General features: G+C 42.4%; 1 protein-coding gene across 1 annotated transcript in view; it reads right to left on the bottom strand.

Annotated features, from left to right (window-relative positions):
* LOC128640450 (lysine-specific demethylase 2A) overlaps positions 1–13,076 on the bottom strand; it is a gene marked incomplete at its 3' end in the record, with an annotated part of 357,674 nt that overhangs the window by 23,480 nt on the left and 321,118 nt on the right. The window contains 1 exon segment of the mRNA XM_053692929.1: positions 10,219–10,382. Coding sequence (XP_053548904.1) covers positions 10,219–10,382 — 164 coding nt within the window.

Genomic DNA, 13,076 nt, shown 5'->3' with positions numbered 1-13,076 from the left:
ATTTAGAACTTTATAAATAAAGTGCCCAACCATAGCTTAGAGTGTCACAGAAAATAAGATTTACTTACCCCAGGACACTCATCTACATGTTTGTAGAAAGCCAAACCAGTACTGAAACGAAAATCAGCAGAGGAAATGGTATATAAATAAGAGTATATCGTCGATCTGAAAAGGGAGGTAAGAGATGAATCTCTACGACCGATAACAGAGAACCTATGAAATAGACCCCGTAGAAGGAGATCACTGCATTCAAATAGGCAATACTCTCCTCACATCCCTCTGACATTCACTGCACGCTGAGAGGAAAACCGGGCTCCAACTTGCTGCGGAGCGCATATCAACGTAGAATCTAGCACAAACTTACTTCACCACCTCCATAGGAGGCAAAGTTTGTAAAACTGAATTGTGGGTGTGGTGAGGGGTGTATTTATAGGCATTTTGAGGTTTGGGAAACTTTGCCCCTCCTGGTAGGAATGTATATCCCATACGTCACTAGCTCATGGACTCTTGCTAATTACATGAAAGAAAAGTGGCCAGAGTACAATAGGCGCATTGCGCATGCACGAAAAACGGTTACGAGTAAACTTAGAACAATTACAGGGAACACAGGATTTTAATGATGTCATGGATGATGAAAAAGGGGCGGAGCTACACCGACATTTTAAAACGGCAGGGGGAAAAGTAAGTGATTTAACTTGAAAATGGATTATCGTTAAAAACTGGCATATATTTGGAAAAAAAGATCTAGGGCAACTTTATAGATATATGTTAAAACTATTTCTGTGTTAACTGTCCCTTTAAGAGGCATGTCCCTCGGGACAGATGATCTGGGTAGAGCCACCAAGAGTGCGATTCTCTCGACTGGCTATCTAATACAATCTGTTGAGACAGATCTGAATGATCGCCGTTCCACTGCCTCAGCATACACAGTTGTAAAGGTCTGAGACGGAAACTGGCAAAAGGAATGATGTCCATGCAGGAAACCATGAGACCAATCACCTCCATGCACTGAGCCATAGAGGGACTCAAGGAGGTCCGGAGTGCAAGACATGCCGAAGTTAGCTTACAATGTCTCTGGTCTGTTATAAATATTCTCATGGATATGGAGTATATTATAATTCCCAGGAATTCCACCCAGGTACTTGGTATAAGAGAACTCTTTTCCAAGTTTATCTTCCATTCATGTGATCGAAGAAGACTGAGAAGGGACTCCGAGAATTCTTCATTGAGACGAAAGGATGGTGCTTGCACCAGAATATCGTCCAAGTATGGGGCTACTGCAATACTCTAAGTTCTGGCAACGGCTAGAAGAGCCCCCAGAACCTTTGTAAAGATTCTTGGAGCAGTAGCTAGGCCAAACGGAAGGGCAATTAACTGGAAGTGCTGGTCCAGGAATGCAAACCTCAGTGTTCCCTGTGGAATGGAACATAAAGGTAAGCGTCCTTCAGAACTATAGTGGTCATAAACTGGCCTTCCTCAATTAAAGGAAGGATGGACCTTATCCCCTTCATCTTGAAGGAAAGGACACTGAGAAATGAGGATAGATCCAGAATGCACCATAGAAAGGCACCCCTCTTTTCTGGTCTGGTAGACAGATTTGAGAGGAGGAATCTGCCCATTGGCAGATGAGATTTGAAGCCTATCTTGTATCCCTGATATACCACCTCCAGGACCCACGGATCCTGTATGTCCTTGAACCAGGCTTCTGAAAAAAAGAGACAGTCTGCCCCCTACACAATCCGATCCCGGATCGGGGGCCGCCCCTTCATGCCAATTTGTTTTCGTCTGGCTTCTTCTGCTTGTATTTATTCCAGGACTGAGCCGGCTTTCAAGTACTCATGGGTTGCTCGGGCTTGGAGCAGGATTGTTGTCGTTGGGATTTGTCAGAACGAAAATTAGAAGATTGTCGTCCCTTAGACTTGTTCTTATCTTGCGGTAGGAAGGCACCCTTGCCTCCGGTAACCATAGAAATAATGGAGTCCAGGCCTGGACCAAATAAAATATTTGCCTTGAAGGAAAGAGAAAGGAGTCTGGACTTAGAAGTCATATCCGCAGACCAAGACTTCAACCAGAGCGCCTAGCGGGCTAGGACCGCAAAGCCAGAGGCCTTTGCATTTAGGCGAATAATTTGCACGTTCGCATCACAGATAAAAGACTTAGCAATTTTCAGAGCTTTAATTCTGTCTTGAATATCCTCGAGGGGAGACGCCACCTCAATGAGTTCCCCACAGTAAGGAATGAAGCTATGGACTCTCCCTATCTTAGGAAGGATAAAACCTTCTATGTTCCCTACCCCTAGTATGGGGTTGATTCTTTTAGTCTTAAACATGAAAGGAGTCCTTATGAGAGGAATTAAAAGATTCACAGCGATTAACTTACACCTACCAGAGAGGAGGAATGCTGTGCTGTTTCAAAATTCCCTTCTGGTCTCTGAGCAACAGCAAATTATTACTCTTGAGAAAGTCTGTTACATATACAGACAAAACCTGCTGAGTTCCATATGGAGGACTGTATGTTTGCGCACACTCAGGTTTGAGAAGAGTCCATGAGAAGTATAATGACATCTGCCGTGACAAGTTTGTATAATAGGAGTTCAGGGTGGACACAACAGACTAATGAGACTTCATTATCACAAATGGATGTGTTATGAGAATAGTTTTATCCTAATATGGCCAGTGCTATTTTATATGGACTTTTATTGAATGTAGTTGACGCTACCTTGATTCCTTGATGCGCTCTGGTTGTTTTCAGGAACAGTTGATTTGCATGTAAAGTGTTACACACAACAGATCACATAACTAGCAACAATATGAATCATCATGAGGAGAGCGTGTATTTGATTATCCCAAGTGATATTAATTGTTTGGGTGCTGCTGTTTAGAACACTATATCCTTTAGAAGTGGTTTGATTCATATTCATTCGACAATTGTGACCAGGGATAGGCACAGACAAAGGCCGTGGCAGACATTTTCTAAAGTACAGACCTTAGTGAAGGATACCAAGGTACATTTAAAATTAAAAACATTATTTTATAGTGCTTGGTGTTATTATACTGATGCAGATACCACTGATTCTATAACCAGCCCTCCTCTGGCTATACCCATGTGCCAGTGTCGCTACTGTGTCTTTATATAGCGCTGGGTGTTATTATACTGATGCAGATACCACTGACCCTATAACCAACCCTTGTCTGGCTATACCCATGTGCTAGTGTCACAACTGTGTCATATAGTGCTGGGTGTTATTATACTGATGCAGATACCACTGACCCTATAACCAACCCTTGTCTGGCTATACGCATGTGCCAGTGTCACTACTGTGCCTTTGTATAGAGCTGGGTGTTATTATACAGATACACATCCAGTATTTCACTCAGGCTTTAGTTATTCCATAACTTATCACCCAATATCGCTAGCAGTCTCTTGACAAACCACTAACTTTATTCACACTACATATTTTTTTTTATTCCTATTATTCAATCAAAACATATCTTAAGGTTGTGGCGGACACTGCAAGGGCTAGTCACGGACACCAGTGTCCGTGTACGGACACCTTGCCTATCCCTGATTGTGACAGCCCCATACATTATACAATACATATATTTTAGAACAGACTTGAATGTCTAGACTCGGTGCACTGGTTTTTGGGTAGTATTTTGTTTCCTTTCTAGATGAAGATTTAACATTTTGATAGTGTGACAACAGAATTTATGTTTACCTGATAAATTACTTTCTCCAACGGTGTGTCCGGTCCACGGCGTCATCCTTACTTGTGGGATATTCTCTTCCCCAACAGGAAATGGCAAAGAGCCCAGCAAAGCTGGTCACATGATCCCTCCTAGGCTCCGCCTACCCCAGTCATTCGACCGACGTTAAGGAGGAATATTTGCATAGGAGAAACCATATGATACCGTGGTGACTGTAGTTAAAGAAAATAAATTATCAGACCTGATTAAAAAACCAGGGCGGGCCGTGGACCGGACACACCGTTGGAGAAAGTAATTTATCAGGTAAACATAAATTCTGTTTTCTCCAACATAGGTGTGTCCGGTCCACGGCGTCATCCTTACTTGTGGGAACCAATACCAAAGCTTTAGGACACGGATGATGGGAGGGAGCAAATCAGGTCACCTAGATGGAAGGCACCACGGCTTGCAAAACCTTTCTCCCAAAAATAGCCTCAGAAGAAGCAAAAGTATCAAACTTGTAAAATTTGGTAAAAGTGTGCAGTGAAGACCAAGTCGCTGCCCTACATATCTGATCAACAGAAGCCTCGTTCTTGAAGGCCCATGTGGAAGCCACAGCCCTAGTGGAATGAGCTGTGATTCTTTCGGGAGGCTGCCGTCCGGCAGTCTCGTAAGCCAATCTGATGATGCTTTTAATCCAAAAAGAGAGAGAGGTAGAAGTTGCTTTTTGACCTCTCCTTTTACCGGAATAAACAACAAACAAGGAAGATGTTTGTCTAAAATCCTTTGTAGCATCTAAATAGAATTTTAGAGCGCGAACAACATCCAAATTGTGCAACAAACGTTCCTTCTTCGAAACTGGTTTCGGACACAGAGAAGGTACGATAATCTCCTGGTTAATGTTTTTGTTAGAAACAACTTTTGGAAGAAAACCAGGTTTAGTACGTAAAACCACCTTATCTGCATGGAACACCAGATAAGGAGGAGAACACTGCAGAGCAGATAATTCTGAAACTCTTCTAGCAGAAGAAATTGCAACCAAAAACAAAACTTTCCAAGATAATAACTTAATATCAACGGAATGTAAGGGTTCAAACGGAACCCCCTGAAGAACTGAAAGAACTAAGTTGAGACTCCAAGGAGGAGTCAAAGGTTTGTAAACAGGCTTGATTCTAACCAGAGCCTGAACAAAGGCTTGAACATCTGGCACAGCTGCCAGCTTTTTGTGAAGTAACACAGACAAGGCAGAAATCTGTCCCTTCAGGGAACTTGCAGATAATCCTTTTTCCAATCCTTCTTGAAGGAAGGATAGAATCTTAGGAATCTTAACCTTGTCCCAAGGGAATCCTTTAGATTCACACCAACAGATATATTTTTTCCAAATTTTGTGGTAAATCTTTCTAGTTACAGGCTTTCTGGCCTGAACAAGAGTATCGATAACAGAATCTGAGAATCCTCGCTTCGATAAGATCAAGCGTTCAATCTCCAAGCAGTCAGCTGGAGTGAGACCAGATTCGGATGTTCGAACGGACCTTGAACAAGAAGGTCTCGTCTCAAAGGTAGCTTCCATGGTGGAGCCGATGACATATTCACCAGATCTGCATACCAAGTCCTGCGTGGCCACGCAGGAGCTATCAAGATCACCGACGCCCTTTCCTGATTGATCCTGGCTACCAGCCTGGGGATGAGAGGAAACGGCGGGAATACATAAGCTAGTTTGAAGGTCCAAGGTGCTACTAGTGCATCCACTAGAGCCGCCTTGGGATCCCTGGATCTGGACCCGTAGCAAGGAACTTTGAAGTTCTGACGAGAGGCCATCAGATCCATGTCTGGAATGCCCCACAGTTGAGTGACTTGGGCAAAGATTTCCGGATGGAGTTCCCACTCCCCCGGATGCAATGTCTGACGACTCAGAAAATCCGCTTCCCAATTTTCCACTCCTGGGATGTGGATAGCAGACAGGTGGCAGGAGTGAGACTCCGCCCATAGAATGATTTTGGTCACTTCTTCCATCGCCAGGGAACTCCTTGTTCCCCCCTGATGGTTGATGTACGCAACAGTTGTCATGTTGTCTGATTGAAACCGTATGAACTTGGCCCTCGCTAGCTGAGGCCAAGCCTTGAGAGCATTGAATATCGCTCTCAGTTCCAGAATATTTATCGGTAGAAGAGATTCTTCCCGAGACCAAAGACCCTGAGCTTTCAGGGATCCCCAGACCGCGCCCCAGCCCATCAGACTGGCGTCGGTCGTGACAATGACCCACTCTGGTCTGCGGAAGGTCATCCCTTGTGACAGGTTGTCCAGGGACAGCCACCAACGGAGTGAGTCTCTGGTCCTCTGATTTACTTGTATCCTCGGAGACAAGTTTGTATAGTCCCCATTCCACTGACTGAGCATGCACAGTTGTAATGGTCTTAGATGAATGCGCGCAAAAGGAACTATGTCCATTGCCGCTACCATCAAACCTATCACTTCCATGCACTGCGCTATGGAAGGAAGAGGAACGGAATGAAGAATCCGACAAGAGTCTAGAAGTTTTGTTTTTCTGGCCTCTGTCAGAAAAATCCTCATTTCTAAGGAGTCTATTATTGTCCCCAAGAAGGGAACCCTTGTTGACGGAGATAGAGAACTCTTTTCCACGTTCACTTTCCATCCGTGAGATCTGAGAAAGGCCAGGACAATGTCCGTGTGAGCCTTTGCTTGAGGAAGGGACGACGCTTGAATCAGAATGTCGTCCAAGTAAGGTACTACAGCAATGCCCCTTGGTCTTAGCACAGCTAGAAGGGACCCTAGTACCTTTGTGAAAATCCTTGGAGCAGTGGCTAATCCGAAAGGAAGCGCCACGAACTGGTAATGCTTGTCCAGGAATGCGAACCTTAGGAACCGATGATGTTCCTTGTGGATAGGAATATGTAGATACGCATCCTTTAAATCCACCGTGGTCATGAATTGACCTTCCTGGATGGAAGGAAGAATTGTTCGAATGGTTTCCATTTTGAACGATGGAACCTTGAGAAACTTGTTTAAGATCTTGAGATCTAAGATTGGTCTGAACGTTCCCTCTTTTTTGGGAACTATGAACAGATTGGAGTAGAACCCCATCCCTTGTTCTCCTAATGGAACAGGATGAATCACTCCCATTTTTAACAGGTCTTCTACACAACGTAAGAATGCCTGTCTCTTTATGTGGTCTGAAGACAACTGAGACCTGTGGAACCTCCCCCTTGGGGGAAGCCCCTTGAATTCCAGAAGATAACCTTGGGAGACTATTTCTAGCGCCCAAGGATCCAGAACATCTCTTGCCCAAGCCCGAGCGAAGAGAGAGAGTCTGCCCCCCACCAGATCCGGTCCCGGATCGGGGGCCAACATTTCATGCTGTCTTGGTAGCAGTGGCAGGTTTCTTGGCCTGCTTTCCCTTGTTCCAGCCTTGCATTGGTCTCCAAGCTGGCTTGGCTTGAGAAGTATTACCCTCTTGCTTAGAGGACGTAGCACTTTGGGCTGGTCCGTTTCTACGAAAGGGACGAAAATTAGGTTTATTTTTGGCCTTGAAAGACCGATCCTGAGGAAGGGCATGGCCCTTACCCCCAGTGATATCAGAGATAATCTCTTTCAAGTCAGGGCCAAACAGCGTTTTCCCCTTGAAAGGAATGTTAAGTAGCTTGTTCTTGGAAGACGCATCAGCTGACCAAGATTTCAACCAAAGCGCTCTGCGCGCCACAATAGCAAACCCAGAATTCTTAGCCGCTAACCTAGCCAATTGCAAAGTGGCGTCTAGGGTGAAAGAATTAGCCAATTTGAGAGCATTGATATAAGTCCTTTCTGGGGTCGACCATAGGAAACAATTTTTTAAATATGGGGGGAGGGACGAAAGGAATACCGGGCCTTTCCCATTCTTTATTTACAATGTCCGCCACCCGCTTGGGTATAGGAAAAGCTTCTGGGAGCCCCGGGACCTCTAGGAACTTGTCCATTTTACATAGTTTCTCTGGGATGACCAACTTGTCACAATCATCCAGAGTGGATAATACCTCCTTAAGCAGAATGCGGAGATGTTCCAACTTAAATTTAAACGTAATCACATCAGGTTCAGCTTGTTGAGAAATGTTCCCTGAATCAGTAATTTCTCCCTCAGACAAAACCTCCCTGGCCCCATCAGACTGGTTTAGGGGCCCTTCAGAACCATTATTATCAGCGTCGTCATGCTCTTCAGTATCTAAAACAGAGCAGTCGCGCTTACGCTGATAAGTGTGCATTTTGGCTAAAATGTTTTTGACAGAATTATCCATTACAGCCGTTAATTGTTGCATAGTAAGGAGTATTGGCGCGCTAGATGTACTAGGGGCCTCCTGAGTGGGCAAGACTCGTGTAGACGAAGGAGGGAATGATGCAGTACCATGCTTACTCCCCTCACTTGAGGAATCATCTTGGGCATCATTGTCATTGTCACATAAATCACATTTATTTAAATGAGAAGGAACTCTGGCTTCCCCACATTCAGAACACAGTCTATCTGGTAGTTCAGACATGTTAAACAGGCATAAACTTGATAACAAAGTACAAAAAACGTTTTAAAATAAAACCGTTACTGTCACTTTAAATTTTAAACTGAACACACTTTATTACTGCAATTGCGAAAAAACATGAAGGAATTGTTCAAAATTCACCAAAATTTCACCACAGTGTCTTAAAGCCTTAAAAGTATTGCACACCAAATTTGGAAGCTTTAACCCTTAAAATAACGGAACCGGAGCCGTTTTTAACTTTAACCCCTTTACAGTCCCTGGTGTCTGCTTTGCTGAGACCCAACCAAGCCCAAAGGGGAATACGATACCAAATGACGCCTTCAGAAAGTCTTTTCTATGTATCAGAGCTCCTCACACATGCGACTGCATGTCATGCCTCTCAAAAACAAGTGCGCAACACCGGCGCGAAAATGAGGCTCTGCCTATGATTTGGGAAAGCCCCTAAAGAGAAAGGTGTCTAAAAAAGTGCCTGCCGATATAATCTTATCAAAATACCCAGATTAAATGATTCCTCAAGGCTAAATATGTGTTAATAATGAATCGATTTAGCCCAGAAAAAGTCTACAGTCTTAATAAGCCCTTGTGAAGCCCTTATTTACAATCTTAATAAACATGGCTTACCGGATCCCATAGGGAAAATGACAGCTTCCAGCATTACATCGTCTTGTTAGAATGTGTCATACCTCAAGCAGCAAGAGACTGCTCACTGTTCCCCCAACTGAAGTTAATTCCTCTCAACAGTCCTGTGTGGAACAGCCATGGATTTTAGTAACGGTTGCTAAAATCATTTTCCTCATACAAACAGAAATCTTCATCTCTTTTCTGTTTCTGAGTAAATAGTACATACCAGCACTATTTTAAAATAACAAACTCTTGATTGAATAAAAAAAACTACAGTTAAACACTAAAAAACTCTAAGCCATCTCCGTGGAGATGTTGCCTGTACAACGGCAAAGAGAATGACTGGGGTAGGCGGAGCCTAGGAGGGATCATGTGACCAGCTTTGCTGGGCTCTTTGCCATTTCCTGTTGGGGAAGAGAATATCCCACAAGTAAGGATGACGCCGTGGACCGGACACACCTATGTTGGAGAAATATTAACGCCCCTTGGGAGAGGGGTTTTCACTAATAAATATTAACAGGGAAAGCACAGATAAGTTTAAAGAGTGCTCTTTTAAATAAATGACAAAGCTTTCAGGCTTAAAGGGTCGGAAAGTTCAAAAATTAAATGTGCATGGGTGCACTTCAATTTGAAATATAAACATTTTGCAATATATTTCCATTAGCAAAAATGCTTCTAGTAAAAGTTGATTAGTTTTTTTTTCTGGGGCATACGCACATATCCTATGAGGGCCTGTGCACTAGTAACAAACACTACACCACCCCACTCTATACCAACATTACAACTGGAGCTAATGCCTGGTTGTCTGTGGACTTAAAGGAATGTCAATTTTGATGCTAAAGTGCCTGTTTTTTTAAAAATTTGATTAAAAACAGGGGCACTTTAATTCATCAAAATTTACATTTCACTCATGTTGTGAAAAAATGACTTTTAATCTTGCCAGCTGCTCCAGCTTCCTCTGCCCATCGCAAAACTTTTTCCTGGGTCTAAAATGAGGAATCCGGCTTCCTCCAATCACAGCGTTGAATCAGACACTGATTCCCCGGGGGGAAGCCGTGATTGGAGGATGACCCATCCATCATTTCTGATGTCAGAAATGGCTTGCAACAACCGGGGGAAGCTGGAGCGGCTGTCAAGTTTAAAAGGTAAGTATTTTTTCACAACGAGTGAAATGTAAATTTTGATGAATTAAAGTGCCCCCGTTTTTAATCGAATTTTAAAAAAACGGGCACTTTTGCATGAAAACTTACATTCACTTTAAGCCCAGATTGCCTCCTCCAATTAAGGCAAATGGTGGGTGGACTTAGCAATACAACAGAAATAACACACTGTGCAACCATATACTTGCTTCACGTGTAAAACAACAATCACACATACAAATTCCTCACCAGGCAATCTGTTTACCAGCCAAGTAAGCTGCTTTTTAGACACATTTGTCCAGCTTAGGTCAAGGTGTACCGGCTGTCGCTTAATAATACCACTGAGAGCTTGTGGAACCAAAGACTTGCAGCGGCTGACATCAATCCGGCACCAGAGACGTTTGTCACAGGCCCTGCAAGACAAAATTACATGTCATTTTTGTCTTATAATATGCAATTCCCTAACAAGCAAATATTTTAAAATTATTTTATTGTGATAACCATATACAACTACAGTACGTTTATACTACTAGTGATTAAAGGGATAGTCTAGTCAAAATTAAACTTTTGTGATTCAGATAGAGCATGCCATTTTAAGCGTTCTAATATACTCCTATCATCAATTTTGCTTCGTTCTTTAGGTATCTTTATTTGAATGTAAGCGTAGGAGCTACAACATTTTTGGTTCAGCACCTGGGTAGCAATTGTTGATTGATGGCTACATTTAGACACCAATTAGAAAGCTCTACCCAGGTGCTGAACCAAAAATGGACTGGCTTCTATGCTTACATTCTTGTAAAGATACAAAGAGAATGAAGAAAAATTGATAATAGGAGTAAATAAGAAAGTTGCTTAAAATGGCATGCTCTATCTGAATCATGAAAGTTTAATTTTGACTAGACTATACCTTTAAATCTGTATTCAAAATACATTATTTGCATGATTTAAAGGGACAGTCTACACAAGAATTTTTATTGTTTTAAAAGATAGATAATCCCTTTATTACCCATTCCCCAGTTTTGCATAACCAACACAGTTATAATAATACACTTTTAACCTCTGTGATTATCTTGTATCTAAGCCTCTGCAAACTGCCCCTTTTTTCAGTTCTTTTGAAAGACTTGCAGTTTAGCCAATCAGTGCCCGCTCCGAGATAACTAAGAAATTAGCATATGAACCTCCTAGGTTAAGCTTTCAACTAAGAATACCAAGAGAACAAAGAAAAATTGCTGGTAAAAGTAAATTGGAAAATTGTTTAAAATTACATGCTCTATCTGAATCATGAAACTTTAAAACTTTATTTTGGCCTAGACTGTCCCTTTAAGTCACTAGTAAATAAGTCTATTTAAATCATGGTTTTCTAAATATAGGTTTAATTTTGATAACTTTTTAGATTTTTTTAGTTATATCAGAAAATGACTGTATTTAGTTATATATCATTACAAATACATAATTATGAAATTATTGGGATGTGTGTCCTTTATAATAGGTTAATCATTCAAATTTGATCAACTATTCAGCAGCACTTTATTGGAATAAGAAACAAGATATTAATTCCTAAAAACAGAAATTTCTATAATTTAGCCTATTTCCTAGCTAGCATTTAGAAGGTGAAAGTACCCCTTCCCAGGGGGAATGGACAGTAACATGCCACACCTCTTTTACCTAAATATAAGGAGATACCTTCCCCCCCTTGTCATTCCTAACCTAATCTTAGAAAAAGACGGAAAGAAAACGGTAGGGAATCCCTGGTAAGTGCTAGCTAGGATATAAACCAAGATATAGGAATTTCTGTTTATATTATTTAATTTCTTGTTATCTTAACCTACCTAGCTATCACTTACCAGGTGAGACTATCAACGCTTATAAAAATCGGAGGGTGGGAAATAAAGAAAATAAAAAAATACTAATGAATACTGCAAAAAGATACAATTTATTAGGAATGAACAGAATGAAGAACTTTCCTACTAAACTTGGCAAAAGAGGACTGGAGTACATCCAATTTGTAGTAGTTAATGTAAGTATGAGAATCTTTTAAACTACGGCCTGACAGACTTAATCCATAGAGGCTGCATTGTGAAATGCCCAGGATGCTGCCATAGCCAATTTGAATGTGCCTTCAAACAATCCAGAGCACGCTTGTTTTGAAGTAGATAGGCTTTTGAGATGCAACAAATAATCCAAGCAGATATTGTTGACATGACAGGTAAAACATAAATTATGCTTACCTGATAATTTCAGTTCCATCGAGGGGAGGAGAGTCCACGGCTTCATTCATTACTGTTGGGAATTAAGAACCTGCTCACCAGGAGGAGGCAAAGACACCCCAGCCAAAGACTTAAATACCTCCCCCACTTCCCTCATCCCCCCAGTCATTCTGCCGAGGGAACAAGGAACAGTAGGAGAAATATCAGGGTATAATATGGTGCCAGAAGATGAATTAAATTTAGGTCCGCCCACCGGAGATACGTCATCGCATAATGCCTCTGATATTTCCATAGGCGTAGACAAACCCTGGGCCGGGCTGCCATGATACGCCCTACGCTTGCGCTTAGCAGAACGTGGTAAGGCATGGATCACACTTGATACCGCTGTTTGCAGTTGATCCACAAAATCTGACGGCCAACAAATCTCTCCCGTAGGACTAAATGGTTGGACCCTGGGGCGCTGCATGTGCAATTGGAGATGAATGCAGGGAACCCTCAGGTGGACGGCTCAGTAGTACTAGACATCCGTTTCCTTTTCGATGTCGTAACTTTATTAATGCATGTGGAACATAGTTGAGCAGGCTGTTCTACCAGAACCTCCTCACAATAAACACAGGAATGAGACCTTGTTAAAGAGGGAGAACCCTATAACGCATCAGAGTCCTCCATAGCTTGCGCTGTTATTACGGACTAGATTAACTTAATAGGCACCTTTATACCTCCAATGGCCAGGGCACTCACCACCTCTTATGAACCGGACTACAGAAACAGTTTAGTCTCCTGCACCGCTGAGCAACAGAGGAAGAGAGATAGCCACACCCGGTCACATGGCATGCCTAGCAGGACCGCCCCTGCCTAAGGAGTAAACGCGAAAAAAAGGGCAGCGCAATACTCCCATAA

The sequence above is a fragment of the Bombina bombina genome, chromosome 9 (genome assembly GCF_027579735.1).
Source record: "Bombina bombina isolate aBomBom1 chromosome 9, aBomBom1.pri, whole genome shotgun sequence".
In the NCBI taxonomy this organism is placed as follows: domain Eukaryota; kingdom Metazoa; phylum Chordata; class Amphibia; order Anura; family Bombinatoridae; genus Bombina; species Bombina bombina.
Note: the sequence above shows the minus strand (reverse complement) of the source record. Positions and strands in the feature narration are given on the sequence as shown.